This window comes from Amblyraja radiata, chromosome 11 (assembly GCF_010909765.2).
Source record: "Amblyraja radiata isolate CabotCenter1 chromosome 11, sAmbRad1.1.pri, whole genome shotgun sequence".
Taxonomy (NCBI): Eukaryota; Metazoa; Chordata; class Chondrichthyes; order Rajiformes; family Rajidae; genus Amblyraja; species Amblyraja radiata.
The window spans coordinates 5,839,257-5,864,063 of record NC_045966.1 but is presented as its reverse complement, the minus strand read 5'-3'; the positions used below and the strand labels follow the sequence as shown (position 1 = coordinate 5,864,063).

At 46.9% G+C, this 24,807-nt stretch overlaps 1 protein-coding gene across 2 annotated transcripts; it reads right to left on the bottom strand.

Annotated features, from left to right (window-relative positions):
• Positions 1-101: 101 nt before the first annotated feature.
• Positions 102-23,049, bottom strand: LOC116978236 (glucosamine-6-phosphate isomerase 1-like). Of its 2 annotated transcripts, XM_033029233.1 has the most exons (7): positions 22,972-23,049; positions 14,535-14,706; positions 11,798-11,899; positions 9,043-9,225; positions 7,768-7,952; positions 6,282-6,456; positions 102-830 (listed from the first exon to the last, which is right to left on the bottom strand). In XM_033029233.1, exons 2-7 carry the CDS (start codon positions 14,656-14,658, stop codon positions 751-753), a joined length of 849 nt encoding a protein of 282 aa, XP_032885124.1. In that variant the 5' UTR covers positions 14,659-14,706; positions 22,972-23,049; the 3' UTR covers positions 102-750. The 2 variants fall into 2 exon arrangements, with proteins under 2 accessions (XP_032885124.1, XP_032885125.1); XM_033029234.1 differs by lacking the exon at positions 22,972-23,049 and having other exon boundaries at positions 14,535-14,731.
• Between the last annotated feature and the right edge of the window lie 1,758 nt (positions 23,050-24,807).

Below are 24,807 nucleotides of genomic sequence, written 5' to 3'. Positions count from 1 at the left end.
GTTAATGTAGGAGGAGCATTTGATAACTCTGGACCTGTACTCGCTGAAGTTTAAAAGATGAGGAGTAATTTCTTTAGTCAGAGGGTGGTGAATCTGTGGAATTCATTGCCACAGACGGCTGTGGTGGCCAAGTCATTGGGTGTTTTTAATGCGGAGATTGATAGGTTTTTGGTGAATAAGGTTTTTGTCAAAGATGACAGGGAGAAGAAGGCAGGTGAATGTGGTTGAGAGGGAAACACAGATCGGCCATGACAGAGCAGAAGGGCTGAACGGCCTCATTCTGCTCCTATGTCTTAAGGCCCTGTCCCACTTTCCCGAGGTACTCACAAACTCTCCCGAGTTTTCCCCTTGATTCGAACCCGGGGAATGTCGGGGAATGTCAGTAGCGAGCTCGTAAGAGGCCGCAGGAGTCCGTAGATGTTTCGTAGCGGCTCGTAATGCCAGCCGTAGGAACTCGGGGCATCAGGTAAGTCGGGACGTTTTTTGAGCATGATGAAAAATGTCCACGAGTAAAGAAAAATAGCCCCGAGTACCTACGAACGGCTACTACCGTAATTCTCCGAGTTCGAATCAAGGGGAAAACTCGGGAGAGTTCATGAATAACTCACGAAAGTGGGACAGGCCCTTTATGGTCTGAGGGAAGAGCAAAACTCAACAATCTTAAGATTCGCAGCCTGATATACTAGACTTTCTTCAGTGGCTCCTGCGGTAGAACGAATACCCCTGGAAGGAGATGCAGTCCCATGGTCTTCATTCACACTGTTTAATGGTACACGGTTGTTTCATGCTATACAACGGTTCCACGAGTTTATTGTGAACTTCCGACAGACCTGAGAAAGATGCAGAAACAAAGTCGAGTACAGCACTGTGGCAACATTTAACAATTTAGATTTATATATATATATTGTTATCTAACACGTCTATTATCTTAAGGGCCTGTCCCATGAGCATGCGACTCCATGCGGCAAGCGCGACCTAAAGGGCCGGTCCCACCAGCATGTGCCTGCATGCGGCAAGCGCGACCTAACATGGTCGCTTGATCCGTATGGCCGGTCCCACTTCGATCGCCGGAGCTGGTCCCGACATCGCGCGGGGCTCCGAAAAACTGACCGGGTTCATAAATTCCGCGCGGCAACGGCCTGCCGGCCCGCAGCCGCCTCGACGCCGTACGTCACCACCTCAACGCCGTACGCCCGTCGGACTTCGTTCGAACTTCACGTCACTCATTCGACCTCCGTGCGCACGGTGTCGAGGCGGCTGCGGGCTTTAGGTCGCGCTTGCCGCATGGAGTCGCATGCTCGTGGGACAGGCCCTTAATTTATGTAAATATAAGGGGCGGCACGGTGGCACTGCGGTAGAGTTGCTGCCTTACAGAGCTTGCAGCGTCGGAGACCCGGGTCCGACCTCGACTACGGGTGCTGTCTGTGCGGAGTTTGTACGTTCTTCCCATGACTGCGTGGATTTTCTCCATGGAATTCTCTGTCTCAGAGGGCGGTGGAGGCCGGTTCTCTGGAAGCTTTCAAGAGAGAGCTAGATAGGGCTCTTAAAGCTAGTGGAGTCAAAGGATATGGGGAGAAGGCAGGAACGGGGTACTGATTGGGGATGATCAGCCATGATCTGAGGAAAGACATTCTTGCCATAGAGGGAGTATAGAGAAGGTTCACCAGACTGATTCCTGGGATGTCAGGACTTTCATATGAAGAAAGACTGGATAGACTCGGCTTGTACTCGCTAGAATTTGGAAGATTGAGGGGGGATCTTATAGAAACTTACAAAATTCTTAAGGGGTTGGACAGGCTCGATGCAGGAAGATTGTTCCCGATGTTGGGGAAGTCCAGAACAAGGGGTCACAGTTTAAGGATAAGGAGGAAATCTTTAGGGACCGAGATGAGGAAAACATTTTTCACACAGAGAGTGGTGAATCTCTGGAATTCTCTGCCACAGAAGGTAGTTGAGGCCAGTTCATTGGCTATATTTAAGTGGGAGTTAGATGTGGCCCTTGTGGCTAAAGGGATGAGGGGGTATGGAGAGAAAGCAGGTACAGGATACTGAGTTGGATGATCAGCCATGATCATATTGAATGGCGGTGCAGGCTCGAAGGGCCGTATGGCCTACTCCTGCACCTATGGTCTATGGTCTAACTCCGGTTTCCTCCCACACTCCAAACACGTACAGGTTTGTAGGTTAATTGTCTTGGTATCAGTGTGAATTGCCCCTGGTGTGTGTAGGGCGGTGTTAATGTGCGGGGATCGCTGGTCAGCACGGACTCAGTGGGCCGAAGGGCCTGTTTCCGCGCTGTTTCTCTAAACTAAAACTAACAGGCGACTGACGATTCAGATGAACCAAAGAAATTCTCATCCCAAGGAAAGCAAGAGAAATATGTTGATAGGAGAAAACGGAACCAAACCGTGGAAACAAGAGGGAACGAAATCTTGAAAGAATCTCCAGCAAATGTACAGGTTTGGCACTTTACATGACATATCAGCAAGCAGTAGCTGCAAGCAGAGTAAACAGAATACTTCATCTTCTTCCTCAGCCGACTTGGCAACTGTGTAGAAGAGACCTGGCTGGAATAACATAGCAGTGTGGGCTGTACTGTACTTTCAGTTTCGGTTCAGGTTAGTTTATTGTCACGTGTACCGAGGTACAGTGAAAAGCTTTTTGTTGCGTGCTAACCAGTCAGCGGAAAGACAATACATGATTACGATCGAGCAGTCAACACTATACATATACAGGATAAGGGAATAACGTTTAGTGCAAGGTAAAGCCAGCAAAGTCCGATCAAGGATAGTCCAAGGGTCAGCAATGAGGTAGATAGTAGTTCAGGACTGCTCTCTGGTTGTGGTAGGATGATTCAGATGCCTGATAACAGCTGGGTAGAAACTGCCTCTGAATCTCGTGATGTGCGTTTTCACACTTCTGTACCTTTTGCGTGATGGGAGAGGGGAGAAGAGGGAGTGGCCGGTGTGCGACTAGTCTTCGATTATGTTGCTGGCCTTGCCGAGGAAGCGCAAGATATTCCTGATACTTTTCCTTGCAGGACAAAGCAAGCTGTTTAGTTGGTCCCCTGCCAACCTCCTTTATATTCAGTGCCACCCACACTGCAACAGAGTGGCTGCAGTACCCACTGCAGACTACACTATTGGTAGACACAAAGTGCTGGAGTAACTCAGCAGGTCAGCCAGCATCTCTGGAGAGAAAGGATGGGTGACGTTTCGGGTCAGGACCCTTCCACCACTTACTTTCAGTCTGAAGAAGGGTCCCGACCAATAACATCACCCATCCTTTCTCTCCTTCTCCTTAAGAATAAGGAGTAAGCCATTTAGAACGGAGACGAGGAAACACTTTTTCACGCAGAGAGTTGTGAGTCTGTGGAATTCTCTGCCTCAGAGGGCGGTGGAAGCCGATTCTCTGGATACTTTCGAGAGCTGGATAGGTCTCTTAAAGATAGCGGAGTCAGAGCATATGGGGAGAAGGCAGGAACAGGGGTACTGATTGGGGATGATCAGCCATGATCACATTGAATACTGGCTTGAAGGGCTGAATGGCCTACTCCTGCACCTATTGTCTATTGTCTAATGTCCAAAGATGCTGCCGGACCTGTGAGTTACTCCAGCTCTTTGTGTCTATCTTTGGTATAAACCAGCATCTGCAGTTCTCCGCTTTGCCAAAGTACACCATAGCGTCTCTCCCAGACCAGTCCAACAGCACTTCCCTGGCCCCTGACTGTAACCAGAGAGGAGGGAAAAGACAGAAGGCTGTTTTACTTTCAGTTTATCTCGTTTTACTGTGTTATACCGTTAGAAACAGCACCATAACAAGGAGAAACGGGCCTTTCAGCTTTAGACTTCAGAGACACAGGGTGCCTTCGGCCCATTGAGTCCACACCAGCCCACGATCACCCGTACACTAGTTCTACCCTTACATTAGGGACAATTTACAGAAGTCTTTAACCGACAAACCTGTACGTCTTTGGAGGCAAGTGGAGCACCCGGAGAAAACCCACGCAGGTCATGGTGAGAACATGCAAACTCCATACAGACAGCACCCGCGGTCAGGATCGAATCCGGATCTCTGGCGCTGTAAAGCATCAACTCCACCTTGCCGCACCAGAAAACGTACAAACTCCACACAGACAGCACCCATAGTCAGAAGTGTCTGAAGAAGGGTCTGGACCCGAAACGTCACCCATTCCTTCTCTCCAGAGATGCTGCCTGACCCGCTGAGTTACTCCAGCATTTTGTGTCTACCCATAGTCAGGATGTTCGCTCCATGGTGAACCACCCATCTCGATCTACTTGCAAAATCTCCCAGCACATACCATCCATGTAAGATTGATTGATCCTAGATGCCATGGAATATACATTATATTAGAAACATTCAAATGCCGTTACAAAAGGAACTCAGTGCCAATATGTAACTGTTGAAGACAATACTTTCATGTCAAATGGCCTGGCCTCTGAAGTAATCAAACAGCAAAGGTTACTTCCTTAGAAGGCTTATAGCCCTGTCCCACGGTACGAGTTCATTCCAAGAGCTTTCCCGAGTTTAAAAAAAATCAAACTCATGGTAAGCACGGAGAATGAACGTAGCGGGTACGTGGGAGCTCGGGGACGTCTCTTAGCGCTAACGGCAGATACTCGGGAAGACTCGCTAACGGCAGGTAAGCACGGGAAGACTCGTGAAGATTTTTCAACATGTTGAAAAATGTCCACGAGAGCCCCGAGTACCGACGAGTGGCCATTACCGTAAATCTCCGAGTTCGAATCAGGGCAAACTCGGGAGAACTCTTGGAATGAACTCGTACCATGGGACAGGGGTTTTAGGAAGTTCGACATGTCCCCAACAACTCTCACCAACCTGTACACATTTTATCGTGCCGCATCACAGCACGGTTTGGGAACAGCTCCATCCAAGACCGCAAGAAATTGCAGAGAATTGTAGACACAGCCCAGATCATCGCACAAACAAACCTCCCTTCCATTGACTCCATCTATATTTTGCGCTACCTCTGCAAGGCCAGCAGCATAATCAAGGACCAGTCTCACCCCCGGTCACTCCCTCCTCTCCCCTCGGGCAAGAGGTACAGAAGTGTCAAAACGCACACCTCCAGATTCAGGGACAGTTTCTTCCCAGCTGTCATCAGCCAACTGAAACATCCGCATTCAACTTCATTGGAGACCATCAGACTTTCAAATATTGATTTCTCCAACTTCAAGTAATCCCGGCATTCCCTCTCTCCATCCCTCCCCCACCCAAGTCGCACCAGCTTCTCGTTTTCACCCAACGAACAGCTAACAATGGCCTGTTTCCTTTATCATTACTTTATTAATAATAATAATAATGGATGGGATTTATATAGCGCCTTTCTAATACTCAAGGCGCTTTACATCGCATTATTCATTCACTCCTCAGTCACACTCGGTGGTGGTAAGCTACTTCTGTAGCCACGGCTGCCCTGGGGCAGACTGACCGAAGCGTGGCTACCAATCTGCGCCTACGGCCCCTCCGACCACCACCAATCACTCACACACATTCACACACAGGCAAAGGTGGGTGAAGTGTCTTGCCCAAGGACACAACGACAGTATGCACTCCAAGCGGGATTCGAACCGGCTACCTTCCGGTTGCCAGCCGAACACTTAGCCCATTGCACCATCTGTCGTCCCATCTGTCCCCTTATTGCATATCTTTCATATATTGTTCGATATCTCTCTACATCATTGTCCATATCTCTCGTTTCCCTTTCCCCTACTAGTCTCGACCCGAAACGTTACCTATTCCTTCTCTCCAGAGATGCTGCCTGAGCTACTCGAGCTTTTTGTGTCTATCTTCTGTTTAAACCAGCATCTGCAGTTCCTTCCTACACATTCTTTATGAGGATGGATTTTATCTTGTATGTTATTCCCTTTCTGCTATATCTGCACACTGTGGATGGCTGGATTGGAATCATGTAGCATCTGACTGGATACCTCAGTACACGTGACAATAAACTAAACTAAACTAGCAAATATAATTTAACACAAAATTTTGTCCCAAGAAAGGCACAAAATGCTGGAGTAACTCAGCGGGTGAGGCAGCATCTTTGGAGAGAAGGAATTGGCGACGTTTCGGGTCGAGACCCTTCCTCAGACCCGAAACGTCGCCCATTCTTTCTCTCTAGTGATGCTGCCTCACCCGCTGAGTTACTCCAGCATTTTGTGTCTACCTTCGATTTAAACCAGCATCTGCAGCTCTTTCGTACACATTTTGTCCCAAGAACTGTTGTGAGAATTAACTACCTTTAAAGTACCGGACAGTTTTCATACGGAGTTCCGACGTGGCGTCCTCATCACAAACAAAGAGAGTTTTGGGATGTTGCTGAAGGGCCGAGACCGTGGACATGTGGTTCACACCATCTTCTATCGCTTTATGTAGAGCTAAAGACTTGTGGGCTCCTGTGATGAGGATCAACACCTGCAACGATAAACGGATGGAATGGAATGGAATACTTTGTCACATGTGACAAGTCACAGTGAAATTCTTCGTTTGCTGGTATGCGAATAGTCGCCGCGCAAAGGGCACCAACAAAACATCCCATACAGGGTCCTTCTTGGTTCTCCCCCCCCCCCCCACTTTCCCCCTTTCTCCCCCTTCACCCCTCCTCCCCTCCCCTCCACCCCCTTGCTCTCACCCCCCATCCTCCGCCTCCCCCCCACCTCCTTCCTCCTCCACCTCCTCCCTCTCCTCCCCCTCCACCTCCCCCCCTCTTCTCACCCCCCCTCTTCTCACCCCCCTCCTCTCGCCCCCCTCCATCCACACCCCCCCTCATCCTCACCCACCCTCCTCCTCCCCTCCTCCATCCTCCCCCCCTCCCTCCTCCTCCCCCTCCCTCCTCCTCCCCCTCCCTCCCCCTCCCCTCCCCTCCCCTCCCCCCACCGCTCCCACCCCCCTCCTCCCCCTCATCCTCCCCCCCTCCTACCCCCCTCCCTCCTCCTCCCCCCCCCTCCTCCACCCCCTCATCCTCACCCTCCACTCCTCCCCCTCCACTCCTCACCCCCCACATCCTCACTCCCCCCGCCTCCTCCTCCCTCCTCCCCCCTCATCCTCCCCCTCCCTCCGCCCTCCTCCTCCCCCCCTCCCTCCTCCTCCCCCCCTCCTCCACCCCCTCATCCTCACCCTCCACTCCTCACCCCCCACATCCTCACTCCCCCCCCCTCCTCCTCCCCCCCCCCTTCTCCATTGCACTCTAGGTCTGCTTCTCCTTGGAAGTGCAGGAGGAAGTCAAAAGATAGGAAGACAGATATTGGAAAAAAAGAGAATTAATAAGAGCAGGGCACAAAGTACTGGAGTAACTCGGTGGTACAGGCAGCATCTCTGGAGAACATGGACAGGTGGCGTTTGGGGTCTAGCCCATTCCCTAGTTGTGAGTGGAAATGGGATAGCATGATCAATGGATCGATTGGCCAAAGGGCCTATTTCCATGCCGTATCATCCAATCAATCTAAACCTCGGTACACGTGACAATAAACAAAAATAAATTCATGTGCTTTGCCTCGAGTTTCCTATAAAGCAGGGGTGTCAAACTTGCGGCCTGCGGGCCACATTCCGATCCGGCCCACGGAATGACTTCCCCGATGCCAGAGCGGGCTGCAGCTGTCCGCGGTGCCAGATCGGACTGCGTTCGGGTGTGCACGCATGAAGCCGCATTTTGCCCGTGACCTAAAACGAGTTAAAATGAGGTTGGCACCCCTGCTAGAAAGTTCAAAAAAATGTCAATTTCTTTACCTCTCTGGCATCCATTACAGTACCTACTCCGACAGTCAAAGCCATGGTAGGAACTTTAGAGGAATCTCCATTAAAGAATCTAGCGTTGGCCAATATTGTATCCATGGCCAAAGTCTTCACTCTTGTGCGGGACACCAGACTGGATCCTGGTTCATTGAAAGCAATGTGGCCATCTGGACCAATACCTGCAACCAAGCCAAACAAAAAACAACTTGTCGGAACGAACTGTAGACGTTGGTTTAAACCGAAGAAACCTGTAAACACCAATTGCTGGCATAACTCAGCGGGACAGGCAGCATCTCTGGAGAGAAGGAATGGGGACTAAGCGTAGGTTGGGCGATCGTTTCGCCGAACACCTCCGCTCAGTCCGCAATAACCTACCTGAACTCCCGGTGGCTCAGCAATTCAACTCCCCCTCCCATTCCCAATCCGACCTCTCTGTCCTGGGTCTCCTCCATTGCCAGAGTGAGCAACAGCGGAAATTGGAGGAACAGCACCTCATATTCCGTCTGGGGACCTTGCGTCCGGATGGCATTAACATTGAATTCTCCCAATTTTGCTAGCCCTTGCTGTCTCCTCCCCTTCCTTAACCCTCTAGCTGTCTCCTCCCACCCTCCCATCCGCCCGCCCTTGGGCTCCTCCTCCTCCTCCCCTTTTCCTTCCTTCTCCCCCCCCACCCCCCATCAGTCTGAAGAAGGGTTTCGGCCCGAAACGTCGCCTATTTCCTTCGCTCCATAGATGCTGCTGCACCCGCTGAGTTTCCCCAGCAATTCTGTGTACCTTCGATATTCCAGCATCTGCAGTTCCTTTTTGAACACATGTTTTATTATTAATGTTTTATGTATCATTCCTAACTGTCACTGTATGTCATGTTGTCACTTGCGGGCGGAGCACCAAGGCAAATTCCTTGTATGTGAATACTTGGCCAATAAACCTATTTATTCATTCTATTCATTCATTGATGTACAGGATACAGCACACATTGAAATTAAAAGGACAAAATAAAATTCATTGAAAATACACTCATATTGAAACGATATCAGGAGATCTAAGGAAGATCGACATAAAATGCTGGAGTAATTCAGCGGGACAAGCAGCATCTCTGGAGAGAATAACGTTTCTTCAGACCCGACCCGAAACGCCACCGTTTCCATCTCTCCAGAGATGCTGCCTGTCCCGCTGAGTTACTCCAGCTTTTCGCGACTATCTTCGGCGTAAACCAGCATCTGCAGTTCCTTCCTGCATGTATTAGCAGTGTAGTTTACTGCACATTACCTCCGACAAACAGCTCGATTCCTCCGGTCGACTTAATTTTCTCCTCAAAGGCTCTGCACTCCGCATCCAGGTCAGGGGCAGTCCCATCCAGAATGTGGGCGTTTTCAGGCAGGATATCCATGTAGTTAAAGAAATTGTTCCACATGAAAGAGTGAAAGCTTTCCGGATGGTCCCTTGGAAGTCCTGCCAGGAAAGTGACACCATTTATACAGTCACAGAGCCGGGCAGCACAGAAACAGGCCCTTCGGCCCTACTTGCCCAAACTGACCATGATGTGCCATCTACGCTAGTCCCACCTGCCTGCATTTGGCCCATACAGTAAACCCTCGCAATAACGGACCTCTGTAGAGCGGATTCGGTTATAGCGGACCAAGGCTCCAGTCGTACCTCCTCCCCCCTCCCCCCCCCCCCCCCCCCCCCCCCCCACCCCCACTCTTTTAGTTTAGTTTGGAGATACAGTGCGGAAACAGGGCCGTGGGCCCACCGAGTCCGCACCCACCAGCGGTCCCCGCACACTAACACTATCTACACACTAGGGACAATTTACAATTTTTACCGAAGCCAATTCACCTACAAACCTGCACATCTTTGGAGTGTGGGAGGAAACCGGAGCGCCCGGAGAAAACCCACGCAGTCACAATGCAGAACGTACGAATTCCGTGCAGAGGTAGGCGCAGAGGTAGAGTTGCTGCTTCACAGCACCAGAGACCCGGGTTCGATCCTGACTACGGGTGCTGTCTGTACGGAGTTTGTACGTTCTGCCCGTGACCTGCGTGGGTTTTCTCCAGTTTCCTCCCACGCTCCAAAGGTTTGCAGGTTAATTGGCTTTGGTAAAAATTGTAAATTGTCCCTAGTGAGTTCAAGTTCAAGTTCAAGTTTATTGTCATGTGTCCCTGATAGGACTATGAAACTCTTGCTTTGCTTCAGCACACAGAACATAATAGGCATTGACTACAAAACACATGAATGAATAAACTGATAAAGTCCAAAATGACAGATAATGGGTTATTAATGTTCAGAGTTTTGTCCGAGCCAGGTTTAATAGCCTGATGGCTGTGGGGAAGTAGCTATTCCTGAACCTGGTTGTTGCAGTCTTCAGGCTCCTGTACCTTCTACCTGAAGGTAGCAGGGAGATGAGTGTGTGGCCAGGATGGTGTGGGTCTTTGATGATACTGCCAGCCTTTTTGAGGCAGCGACTGCGATAAATCCCCTCGATGGAAGGAAGGTCAGAGTCGATGATGGACTGGGCAGTGTTTACTACTTTTTGTAGTCTTTTCCTCTCCAGGGCACTCAAGTTGCCGAACCAAGCCACGATGCAACCGGTCAGCATGCTCTCTATTGTGCACCTGTAGAAGTTAGAGAGAGTCTTCCTTGGCAAACCGACTCTCCGTAATCTTCTCAGGAAGTAGAGGCGCTGATGTGCTTTCTTGATAATTGCGTTAGTGTTCTGGGACCAGGAAAGATCTTCAGAGATGTGCACGCCCAGGAATTTGAAGCTCTTGACCCTTTCAACCATTGACCCGTTGATATAAACGGGACTGTGGGTCCCCATCCTACTCCTTCCAAAGTCCACAATCAGTTCCTTGGTTTTGCTGGTGTTGAGGGCCAGGTTATTGTGCTGGCTCCATACGGACAGTTGCTCAATCTCTCTTCTATACTCGGACTCATCCCCATCAGTGATACGTCCCACGACAGTGGTGTCGTCAGCGAACTTGACGATGGAGTTCGCACTATGACCGGCTACGCAGTCATGAGTATAGAGTGAGTACAGCAGGGGGCTGAGCACGCAGCCTTGAGGTGCTCCCGTGCTGATTGTTATCGAGTCTGACACATTTCCACCAATACGAACAGACTGTGGTCTGTGGATGAGGAAGTCGAGGGTCCAATTGCAGCGTACGGGAGTGTACGGTAGTGTTAATATACAGGATAATCGGTGGTCGGCGTGGACTCGGTGAGCCAAAGAGCTTATTTCTGCCCTGTCTCTCCAAAGTCAAAAGATGTTTCTCCTCGTTAGGCTACTATTTTTAAAATTAATGGGTCAGGACAAACTACAGGGTAGATTTTGAAACACAACCAAAACAAGTGTTAAAATTCCTTTTTAAATCCATTCCATCCATGCAGTTTTAGTCCCCTAATTTGAGGAAGGACATTCTTGCTATTGAGGGAGTGCAGCGTAGGTTTACAAGGTTAATTCCCAGGATGGCGGGACTGTCATATGCTGAGAGAATGGAGCAGCTGGGCTTGTACACTCTGGAGGTTAGAAGGATGAGAGGATATCTTATTGAAACATATAAGATTATTAAGGGTTTGGACACGCTAGAGGCAGGAAACATGTTCCCGATGTTGGGGGAGTCCAGAACCAGGGGCCACAGTTTAAGAATAAGGGGTAAGCCATTTCGAACGGAGATGAGGAAACACTTTTTCTCACAGAGAGTTATGAGTCTGCCTCAGAGGGCGGTGGAGGCTGGTTCTCTGGATACTTTCAAGAGAGAGCTAGATAGGGCTCTTAAAGATAGCGGAGTCAGGGGATATGGGGAGAAGGCAGGAACGGGGTACTGAATGTGGATGATCAGCCATGATCACATTGAATGGCGGTGCTGGCTCGAAGGGCCGAAATGGCCTACTCCTGCAGCTATTGTCTATTGCCTAAACAAAGGTGCTAAACAAGACAGTGAATCTATACAATATACCACAGGGAGTTAGTTACAATGGAATTCAGTTCATTCACAACCAAGTTGTGTGGCAGCACGCTCACCCACATATTCATCCATGTTGAAGGTCTTCACATATTTGAAAGACAGATCTCCATTTCTGTAATATTCAATTAGCTTTTTATAACACCCTAATGGAGTGCTTCCTGTAGAAAGATATTAACGTCAAGAGTCAAAAGTGTTTAGTTGTCACAAATACCAGCAACAGAACAATGAAACTCCTTCTAGCAGCAGCTCAACAGACCCACAAATGTAAAAACACAGATATAAATACATTGAAGATAGACACAAAAAGCTGGAGTAACTCAGCGGGACAGGCAGCATCTCTGGAGAGAAGGAATGGGTGACGTTTCGGGTCGAGACCCTTCTTCAGAATATATTCAAACATATTGATTTTTTTTAAAGTTATTATATGTCATAAGTGATAGGAGTAGAATTAGGCCATTCGGTCCATCAAGTCTACTCCGCCATTCAATCATGGCTGATCTATCTCTCCCTCCTAACCCCATTCTCCTGCCTTCCCCCCATAACCTCCGACACCCGCACCAATCAAGAATTCATCTATCTCTGCCTTGAAAATATCCACTGACTTAACCTCCACAGCCTTCTGTGGCAATGAATTCCACAGATTCACCACCCATTCGACGAAAGAAATTCCTCTTTATCTCCTTCCTAAAAGAACGTTCAGTTATAATCGAATAACTGACTGTAATGCTGGTGCTGAAACAGGTCCTTAGTGCAACCATAGATAGCGGCATGCAAAATCTGCTTTTAATACTGAAAATAAATAAAGATAAATCAGTTCATTAAAATTAAATTCAATATAACCCATGTCAATATTCTGCCCCCAAAAGACACAAAGTGCTGGAGTAACTGGTAAAATTTTCCCGATGTTGGGGGAGTCCAGAACCAGGGGGTCACAGTGTAAGAATAAGGGGTCGGCCATTTAGGACTGAGATGAGGGAAAACTTCTTCACCCAGAGAGTTGTGAATCTGTGGGATTCTCTGCCACAGAAGGCAGTGGAGGCCAATTCACTAGATGTTTTCAAGAGAGAGTTAGATAGATAAAGGAATGAAGGGATATGTGGAAAAAGCAGGAATGGGGTACTGATTTTAGATGATCAGCCATGATCATATGTCGGCTGGGCTTGTATACTCTGGAGTTTAGAGGGAATCTTATTGAAACATATAAGATTACTAAGGGTTTGGACACGCTAGAGGCAGGAAACATATTCCCGATGTTGGGGGAAGAATTTTAGAATAAGAACAGTTTAAGAATAAGGGGTAAGCCATTCAGAACGGAGACGAGGAAACACTTTTTCACACAGAGAGTATTGAGTCTGTGGAATTCTCTGCCTCAGAGGGCGGTGGAGGCCGGTTCTCTGGATACTTTCAAGAGAGAGCTGGATAGGGCTCTTACAGATAGCGAAGTCTGGGGATATGGGAAGAAGGCAGGAACGGGGTACTGATTGTGAATGATCAGCCATGATCACATTGAATGGCGGTGCTGGCTCGAAGGGCCGAATGGCCTACTCCTGCACCTATTTTTCTATGTTTCTAACTCAGCGGGTCTGGCAGCATCACTGAACAACATGGATAGGTGATGTTTCGGGTTGGGACTCCTCTTCAGACCTGAAATAACTCAGTGGGTCAATGAGAAAGAAGGTCTGTTTCTCTTTCTGATTTCCAGGAGTTTTGTGCTTTTTCTCCATTGACCCCGAGCACTCAATTCAAAACCTCAATCATTAAATATAACTTTTGTTTAGAGTCGCAGCATGGAAACAGGCCCTAGGGTCCACCGAGTCTTGATAACCCATTCATACTAGTTCTACTTTATCCCACTCCCGACACACTAGGGGGGGGGGGGCAATTAACCTACAAACCCGCACGTCTTTAGGAAGGGGGAGGAACCCAGAGGAAACCTACGCAGTCACAGGGAGAACGTGCAAACCCCACATAGACAGCACCTGAGGTCAGGATTGAAACTGGGTCTCTGGCGTTTTTGAGGCAGCAGCTCTACCGCTGCGCCACTGTGCCGCCCATTAGAAAACCGATAGCAGTTTAACAGTTTAGTTTACTGTCACTTGTACAGAGGTACAGTAAAAAAAAATTGTTGTGTGCTGGCTATCCAGTCAGCAGAAAGACAATACATGATTACAATCGAGCCATTTACATTGAAACATAGAAAATAGGTGCAGGAGTAGGCCATTCAGCCCTTCGAGCCTGCACCGCCATTCAATATGATCATGGCTGATCATCCAACTCAGTATCCTGTATCTGCCTTCTCTCCATACCCCCTGATCCCTTTAGCCACAAGGGCCACATCTAACTCCCTCTTAAATATAGCCAATGAACTGTGGCCTCAACTACCTTCTGTGGCAGAAAATTCCACAGATTCACCACTCTCTGTGTGAAAAATTTTTTTCTCATCTCGGTCCTAAAAGATTTCCCCCTTATCCTTAAACTGTGACCCCTTGTTCTGAACTTCCCCAACATCGGGAACAATCTTCCTGCATCTAGCCTGTCCAACCCCTTAAGAATTTTGTAAGTTTCTATAAGATCCCCCCCTCAATCTTCTAAATTCTAGCGAGTACAAGCCGAGTCTATCCAGTCTATTACAGTGTATAGATACACGATAAGGGAATAACGATGAATGCAAGTCCGATCAAGGATAGTCTGAGGGTCACCAAAGAGGTAGATAGTAGTTCAGCACTGCTCTCTGGTTGGGGTAGGATGATTCAGTAGCACAGAGTCCATTCATATTAAACTTCCTCTACTTACCAGTCGGCAAGCCCAGGGTGAAGTATCTCTCTGGCCCAGGGTTGAACCGAATGATCTGATTGCGGATATATTTGGCAGCCCATTCAGTGGCCTTCGTCGCGTCCTCCAATATAATCAATTTCATTGTTAATTTTCCCAAAGAATTGAGGAGCAGCAAATATCAAATCACAATCTGCCAGAGAGCAAGAGATACAAGTGGTCAATATGTGTGGGAAGGGGCTGCAGATGCTGGTATATACTGAAAATTGACACAAAGTGCTGGAGTAACTCAGCGGGTCAGTCAATGGATCTTATAGAAACGTACAAAATTTTTAAGGGGTTGGACAGGCTAGATGCAGGAAGATTGTTCCCGATGTTGGAGAAGTCCAGAACAAGGGGTCACAGTTTAAGGATAAGGGGGAAATCTTTTAGGACTGAGATGAGAAAAACATTTTTCACACAGAGAGTGGTGAATCGCTGGAATTCTCTGCCACAGGAGGTAGTTGAGGCCAGTTCATTGGCTATATTTAAGAGGGAGTCAGATGTGGCCCTTGTGGCTAAAGGTATCAGGGGGTATGGAGAGAAGGCAGGTACAGGATACTGAGTTGGATGATCAGCCATGATCATATTGAATGGCGGTGCAGGCTCGAAGGGCCGAATGGCCTACTCCTGCACCTATTTTCTATGTTTCTATGTCAACATCTCTGGATAAAAAGGATGGGTGACGTTTCATTAGACAATAGGTGCAGGAGTAGGCCATTCGGCCCTTCGAGCCAGCACCGCCATTCACTGTGATCATGGCTGATCATCCCCAATCAGTACCCCTTCTCCCCATATCCCCTGACCCCGCTATCTTTAAGAGCTCTATCTAATACTCTCTCTTGAAAGCCTCCAGAGAATTGGCCCCCACTGCCTTCTGAGGCAGAGAATGATCAGGACCCTGCTTCAGATCTAAGCAGTCATTATAGAAGTTGGGAGGTCATGTTGCAGTTGTTAGTGAGGCCACATTTAGAGTATTATGTGTAGGGAAAAACTGCAGGTGCTGGTTTAAAGCAAAGATAGGCACAAAATGCTGGAGTAACTCAGCGGGTCAGGCAGCATCTCTGGAGGGAAGGAATGTGTGACGTTTCGGGTTGAGACCCTTCTCGGAGTATTATGCTCACTTCAGGGCACCATGTTATAGGAAAGACGTTGTCAAGATGGAAAGGGCACAGAGAGGTTTACGCGAATGTTGCCAGGATTAGAAGGTCTGAGCTGGAGGCAGAGGTTGAGCAGGCTGGAACTCTATTCCTTGGCGCGCAGGAGGATGAGGGGTGATCTTAAAGAGGTGTATAAAATCATGAGAGGAATAGATCGGGTAGATGCACAGAGTCTCTTGCCCAGAGTAGGGGAAATCGAGGACCAGAGGACATAGATTTAAGCTGAAGGGGAAAAGATTTAATAGGAATCTGAGGGGTAACCTTTTCACACAAAGGGTGGTGGGTTTATGGAACGAGCTGCTGGAGGAGGTAGTTGAGGCAGGGACTATTGCAACCAAAGATCTTATAGCAGAGCAAGATAGACCACTCCTCGAAAAACGCGTAGTATGACGTGTGTGATTGTCGACGCCATTTTTTGAGGCATTTTATTGGGCTGTCATGGCGTCCTTATCTAAATCTTCACATCACTGCTCTGCTATCAATTGTTCTAATCGTAAATCTAAACGACCCGACCTGTCATTCTTTAGGTTCCCCAATAAAAAAGAAAGGTGAGAAAATATTATTATTATTTTCAGTCGATATTCTGTCGTGAAAATGTTATTTTCTGTTCTCCCATCAACGGCCATTGGGAAACTAGGTTTGTCGGTACATTCGAAAGTTATTAGACTTATTTTTAATAGATCTTTACTTACCATAATAATAGACAATTTTAACACTTCTGTATGTTTTTGGTTTTGTTCTTGTAAGGGATTGGCCTCCAAAATATGGCCCGCGGGACACATTAGGCCCAGTGACCACGGGATTTTTCGAGCTCAGATTCAAGTCCGAGAACGCGGCGGCTGTTACCCGTTATGTCCCTCGAATTGTCGAGACATCACAAGCAAAGATCACAAGCCCGCCGTGAACAAGGATGCAATCAAATATTATACAACTCTGCTCTATCATCTTTGGGTGCAATGGTGGGCCGGGGGGTTTGGCGGTGGTGGCCGCAATCAAAGATACGAGAGGAGCTCTGCTCTATAATCTTTGGTCGGAATGGGATGGCTGCGCATTATAATGTGCTATCGTTCCACTCCCTCTCCCCCTTCTCCCTTTTCCCCTTCTCCCTCTCCCCCCATCTCCCTCTCCCCCTTCTCTCTCTCTTCTCTCGATCTCTCTCTCCCCTCTCGATCTCTCGCTCCCCTCTCCCCTCTCTTCTCTCGATCTCTCTCTCCTTCTCTTCTCTCGATCTCTCTCTCCCTCTCTTCTCTCTCTCTCTCTCCCTCTCTTCTCTCGATCTCCCTCCCTTCCCTCTCTCCCTCCCTTCCCTCTCTCCCTCCCTTACCTCTTCGTGAGAGTTGGCAGCTCTGCTATGCCTTGGGTTCAAAAGAGGATAGAAAGAAAATACTTAATGGTCTTTGTAAGAAGATTTTAATAAGCTCTTCTACATTTAAGGTAAATTGACATTTTAGAGGCAAAAAGCATCTTCAATATACAGGTCTCTCCACACAACTGAAAACAATTGCATTTAAGTGATATATCATCCATTGTTCAGGCATGTAGTTATGATCATCTTTTTTCTTATTAGTTAATCCTAAATGATATCTCCTGTAATTTCAGATATCAACAGTGGGTCCAGAATACTCGTCGACAAGATCTCCTGCACCGAACTGCAGAGTATTTGTCAAATAACTGCCGTCTTATGTACATTGTGTGAAATTGTGATTTGTTAACTGCACAAAACTAATGCAAATGGCGATATATTTATTATTGTATCTACGTTGGACATTTTGCTCTTTGGTGTCAGAACGCGGGGTGGGAGATTGCAACCTTAACGCCCTGTTTCGACAAATCCAATCAACCCGGCGTGCACAATCAAATAAGATCAAATAGAACAAGTTGTCCTACAACTTTAGGCTGTGCACGCCATACGCAAGAAGAAGAAGAAGAAGAAGTGTCAGAACGCAGTCTGAAGAAGGCTTCCGACCTGCAACGTCACCTATTCCTTTTCTCCAGAGATGCTGCCTGACCCACTGAGTTACTCCAGCATTTTGTGTCTATCTCTGTTTAGATTGGACTCGTGGGTGGAGATTGCGGCTGGTCTGGTGATCTAGAACGAGGGCCAAAGTCTCAGAATATGGGTCATGATATTTAGTAATGAGACAAGGAGCAATTTCTTCACTCAAGGGCTGGGAATCTTGGAATTCTTGATCGCGTGAGATGGTGGAAGTCGAGTCCTTGAAAGGAGAGATATTTTTTTTCAAATACGAAAAGGATGAAGGATAATGGAGAGAATGTGGGAATAAGGTGTTGAGGTGCAGGATCAACAATAATCTTACTGATGGTGGTGTGAACTTAGATGGCTTATCCTTGCTTTTATTTCTTACAGAGATACAGCGCGGAAACAGGCCCTTTGGCCCACCGCGTCCGCATTGACCAGCGATCCCCGCACACTAACACCATCCTACACACACTAGGGACAATTTACACTTATACCAAGCCTACAAACCTGTATGTCTTTGGAGTGTGGGAGGAAACCGAAGATCTCGGAGAACACCCATTCAGTCACGGGGAGAATGTACGAACTCTGTACAGACAGCACCCACTGTAAGGCAGCAACTTTACCGCTGCACCACCATGCCGCCCTTAATCCACTAGGGCACTAGGTTACAATAAACTTCCTACATATTCCAGGAATGCATCTCATAAAAATGGGAGAGGTTTAAATGCATTGTAAAATCTGCTCTCAGTTTCCTAGATCGGTATTGCTCTAATGGCCTCTTTGTATCATTTTCTTTGATTTAAACCATCCATTGTTCTGCATTTAGATTTTATTTTTTCCCCTGTGGATCACAAGGCACTGTTTGTTTCAGGGGTGACTCTAATCTCCAGCGTAATTTGACAAGACAGCCAAGAGGGCAAACACAGGCAGTTCAGAGCTGCTGCCTGTATCGCATGAGAGAACAAGAATGAGACCAACTTATTTTTTGCAGATCATCAACCCTTGACTGATGTTATCAATGCCGATGGTGACTCAAGGAGGCTCAACCAGGTGGTGGTTTACAAAGGTCCATGTCCATTGTTCCTCATGGCATGCCACCAGCCTCAACAGATCACCTAGTCATAGAGTCTCACAGCGTAGAAGCAGGCCCTTCAGCTCAACTTGCCCACGCTGGCCAACATGTCCCATCTACACTAGTCCCACATGCCTGCATTTGGCCCATACCCCTCTAAACCTGTCCTAACCATCAAATAACCTAACAGAACTGTCATATGAGGAAAGATTGAAAAGACTAGGCTTGTATTCACTGGAGTTTAGAAGGATGAGGGGGCTCTTATCATATTGTTTACAGTGTACTATGTTTACAGATTCTGTTGTGCTGCTGAAAGTAAGAATTTAATTGTTCTATCTGGGACAAGCTAGATGCAGGAAATTGTTCTACATGACAATAAAACACTCTTGTTAGATGCAAGGGGATCTTATAGGAACATATAAATGAATAAAAGGACTGAACAAGCTAGATACAGGAAAAATGTTCCCAATGTTGGGCGAGTCCAGAACCAGGGGGCCACAGACTTAGAACAAAGGGGAGGTCATTTAAGACTGAGGTGAGAAAAAACTTTTTCATCCAGAGAGTTGTGAATTTGTGGAATTCCCTGCCACAGAGGGCAGTGGAGGCCAAATCACTGGGTGGATTTAAGAGAGAGTTAGATAGATCTCTAGGGGCTAGTGGAATCAAGGGATATGGGGAGAAGGCAGGCACGGGTTATCGATTGGGGCTGATCACAATGAATGGCGGTGCTGGCTCGAAGGACCAAATGGCCTCCTCCTGCACCTATTTTCTATGTTTCTAGAACACTCATCCAGCAATCCTCGAGCCCACCAGCTCATCCCGTAGTCAATTCATCAGCTTTTCCATAAGAACTTCCATCAGTTCTTCCAAAAGAATGACAATCATACAATCTCGATTACCCTCAGCCCATCAAACAGCCCCTTAATTCACCCAGAAGTCTGAACTATTGAATGCTCACTGCATCTCTTTCCATGTCGGCAAGTTAATATCCAGCTGCATGAACCATGTGAAAAGGGAATAAATAGATGCATGTGGTGCAGTGATTTGTGCAGCACTATAGGCCTGGAGACCAAGAGGAGTTCACCATTGAACGGAGTTTGAACGGGGGGCTTGAGGCCCCCGACCGAGGTAGAACAAAAGGAAGGGACTTGAACTTTATTTCGCCTTCCATCACAGTGAGGAATGTGTAGGAGTCACTGTGGTGAATGTCCGTATTAAAATGTGTTTTTGAGTGCTGTTGCTTTTAATTGTATGACTGACCTGGCCAATGAAATTCCTCGTATGTTGCAAAACATACTTGGCAAATAAAATCTGATTATGATTCTGAAAAGCCTTTCCCTTCCATACTCTTTCCTCTCTTTGATCTTTTTGCAGTTGACTGCCTTTCTGTACTTGTTGCAAGAAATTGTCGCGGCATCCAGCATCCTCGGAGAATGTAGAATTAAAGGCAGAGGCAATGCCAGTTTTAAAGATGGTTATTTGCCTCAAGATTGGATTATTGTATCTCCAGAACCTCCCCAGAGGCTCTGGGAGACATAAGGTTCAAGAGGGAACACAAAAAGCCTAATTAGGAAGAATATTAAGCGTAAGATTTTCAATTAAAATACTGTAATTGATGGAACCTTGCCTTTAAATTTGTTCTTGGATGAAACCCTGATGGTTCTCAGATTGTCTCTTTAAATTTACTCTCCTTTTCACACTTGCATTAAAACACACAGCCACCGCCATTCACAGTGATACTGCCCGGCAGTCTCATAATTACAGTCAACACAGCCACCTTGACAGCCACACAAAATGATGTAAATAAAAATTGTTTTCCTTGTTTAAGAAGTTCAATTTAGAATTATTTGAAATTGTGGGGGTTGGTACAAAATACTGCTGACCCACAAATGTGTTGCTATGAGACATTCACATTAAAAAAATCCACGTCTCAAAAAAAGCAAGAAGGTGCCCATGTTATTTGACCAACTTATCAGATGAATTTAAATATGTAGGTATGTATGCATTAGTTTTGCTCCTAATTCCCTTTTCCAAATCATTAATATATATGGTAAACAGTTGCGGGCCCAACACCAAGCCTTGCGGCAAAAAAATCCAGAAGATTAGTCAAACATGATTTCCCTTTCATAAATCCATGTTGACTTGGACTAATTCTTTTACTGTTATCCAAATGCCCCATTATTACATCTTTAATAATTGACTCCAGCATCTTTCACACCACCAAAGTCGGGCTAACTGGTCTGTAATTCCCCGTTTTCTCTCACGCTCCTTTCTTGAAAAGTGGGATAGCATTAGCTATCCTCCAATCCACAGGAACTGATCGTAAATCTATTGATCGTTGGAAAATGATCATATGTATAAATATGCATGTATGTGTATATATGCATGTATATGTATATGTGTGTATATATGTATGTATATATGTTTATATATGTGTTTATGTATGCATATAAATGTATCCATATGTATGTGTGCATTTGTATGTGTGCATATGTATGTGTATACGTGTGTATGTATGTATGTGTATATATATATGTGTATATATGTATGTGTATATATATGTATGTGTATAAATATATATATATGCATATATTTATTATTACTATATAATTATATATATAATTGCCTTTATGGTTTATGTATATCATCTTACAAGACAAATGAATTAATAGTGATTATTTAAATCAAAGTTGCTTCTGATCCATGAGAATAAACCTTATTATCTCTAACTTGCCTCTCACACACAGACACACATTCATATAAATATATTAAAATATATATACGTTAAATTTAATTTTGTGCAGTGTGTGTTAAAGCAATACAAGGGAAACTGCACAATACAATGCAAGGGAAACTACGCAAAGGAGGGGGCTGTTCCCGCTACAAGATACTCGAGGATCTTTGCTTTGGATCAAAGATTATAGAGTAGCTCTATAATCTTGCTTTGGATCATTATAAGATCTTTGATTGCAACCTTTAAGAAACACTTAGACAAGTACATGGATAGGACAGGTTTAGAGGGTCATGGGCCAAACGCAGGCAGGTGATGGGACCTGTTGGCCGGTGTGGGCAAGTTGGGCCGAAGGGCCTGTTTCCACGCTGTATGATCCGATGACTACCTTTCAACAAGCGCAGATTCACGCTGTGTTACATTTACATCCATTAGGATTCACCGTGAGCTTCCTAGACTGAGAATGCACCGACACCACCGCGGCAGACTCACCCTGCACAGTTGCAACACTGCAAAACCGTTTGCACCGGTGCAGAATCTGCATCGCCGGCGCTGCATTAAAGCTGACCGCTTGCAGGTGTGAATTGCAACAGTTCAAGTCTAACATGCGGCAAAGTTAACTCCCCGAAGAATACAGAGAATAAATAACCAGGTTCCTTCTGCAGCCAACAAAACATAACACTATTCCCACATTTAACCGTTAATATTTAACGAAATATGTATGCACTGCAGGTAAACAAATCCTTCCCATTTATTGCTGGACACGCCTTATAATCAGAATGTGTTCATGCATAGCCCAATGCATGAAGAATCTATTTTACAATGCAAACTGCACAATTAAATCAGTGCATTGAGAAACACCGATAGGAGGGGGTGTCTGATCAAAGATGGTGAATCAAATAACTGCAATCAAACAATTGCAATCAAAACCATCCTGTGAGACTCCATGCAAAGAGGCCGGGGGGGAGATTCTAAAGAAGGGTCCTGACCTAGAGCGTTACCTATCCATGTTCTCCACAGATGCTGCCTGGCCCGCTGAGTTTCTCCAGCACTCTTGTGTCCTTTTTCTCAAAAGAGCTCCACCGTCCTCCTTAAAGACTAGGATTAACCCGCAAGACTTTTCAGCAAACGATCTCACCAACCCACCAACACTGCGCGGCGACCCCCAATTTCAGCTTGTAATTTTGTTTAGGTCATGTTGTTTGTGCAAAAAAACTCACATCCTCATGCAGAAACAAGGAACTGCAGACACTGGTTTGCACTAAAGGACACAAAGTAGTGTTGGATGGAGTAACTCATCGAGTCAGGCAGCATCTCTGGAGTCCAGACCCAAATCCATGTTCTCCAGAGATGTGTAGGATGGGATCTAAGAAGGGTCTCGACCCGAAACATCACCCATTCCTTCTCTCCAGAGATGCTGCCTGTCCCACTGAGTTACTCCAGCTTGTTGGTGTTCTTTACAGTTAACATCTTACCCTGTTTATAAGCCACAGTCTCTTTATTCCCGAGGGGTTCCTTCTCCGTTACTACCCTAGAGAGAAAGAGAGAGGATCATATGACTTCACTGCCGGTCAGATGATCGCGATGGAGAAGTGAGATAAATCAAATCGCTGTAAAGTTCAACCCAGAAAAACCATCAACCTTTCCTGTAAACAGGAAACTGCAGATGCTAGCTCGACACAAAATGCTGGAGTTACAACTCAGCAGGGTCAGGCAGCATCTCTGGAGAGAAGGAATGGGTGACTTTTCGTGTCCAGACCCTTCTTCAGACTATGGGTGCTGTCTGTGTGGAGTTTGCACGCGCTCTGGTGCGGCACCTCCTCTAACCTCATCTACCAGAGATGTGTAGGATGGGATCTAAGAAGGGTCTAAGATGTTGCATCTCCTGCGCAGCGGTAGAGTTGATGCCTTACACCCGGGTGCTGTCTGTACGGAGTTTGCACGTTCTCCCCAATGACCTGCGTGGGTTTTCTCCGGGTGCTCCACTTTCCTCCCACACGCCAAAGACGTTTGTAGATTAATTGGCTTCTGTAAATTGTCCCTTCTTCAGACTGAGAGTCAGGGGAGAGGGAAACTAGAGATATGAAACTAGAGGTCACACCAACCTTTCATTGGACAGAACATTACAATATATTTCAAATCTCCACCCAATAAATCAACTATATTGCAAATTGGACTTTATCCTGTATCTGTATACCATGGATGGCTTGATTGTAATCATGTACAGTCTTTCCGCTGACTGTATAGCACGCAACAAAAGAGTACCTCGGTTTGTGACAATAATGAACTAAACTAAATTAAACATGCACCTCACGGTGGCACAGCGATATGCGAATTGGAAGGGGAGTTACAAGGGTTAGCAACTTGGAGGTCCAGCAGAAACAAGGAACTGCTGTGCGAGTGTTGGGCGAATTGGTCTATGTTTGGTCATGCCGGTGTACTGGATGTCACATTGGGAATACCGGATGCAGTAGATGAGGTTAGAGGAGGTGCAGGTGAACCTCTGTCTCACCTGGAGGGACTGCTGGGGTCCCTGGATGGAGGTGAGGGTGGAGGTAAAGGGACAGGTGTTGCATCTCCTGCGGCTGCAGGGGAAGGTACCTGGGGAGGGGGTGGCTTGGGTGGGAAGGGAAGAGTTAACCAGGGAGTTGCAGAAGGGAACGGTCTCAGCGGAAGGTGGAAAGCGGTGGGGATGGGAAGATGCGACCGGTGGTGGGGTCGCGTTGGATGTGGTGGAAATGTCGTGGAATGATGTGTGGGGTGCGGAGGCTGGTGGGGTGAAAGGTGAGGGACCAGGGGTACTCTGCCTTATTCTGTCGAGGGGAGGTAGAGCAGGCCAATGGTACAACGAGGAGACATGGGTGAGCGATCCATCCGTGACTGTAGGTGAGGTTACCATGTTCACTAAAGAAAAAGGACGTCTCGGGCCGTCCTAGAGTGGAACGCCTCATCTTAGTAATAGAGTGATAACAGTGTGGAAACAGGACCTTTGGCCCAACTTGCCCACACTGGCCAACATGTCGCAGCAACACTAGTCCCACCTGCCTGCGCTTGGTTCATATCCCTCCAAACCTGCCCTATCCATGAGGTTAGAGGAGATCCACCCACCACCCTTTGTGTGAAAAAGTTAACCCTTCTGATTCATATGAAATCTTTTCCCCTTCGCCTTAAACCTATGTTGGGAGCAGATGTGGTGGAGATGGAGAAATTGAAAGTAGGGGATGGCATCATTACATAGAAACATAGAAAATAGGTGCAGGAGTAGGCCATTCGGCCCTTCGAGCCTGCACCGTAATTCAATATGATCATGG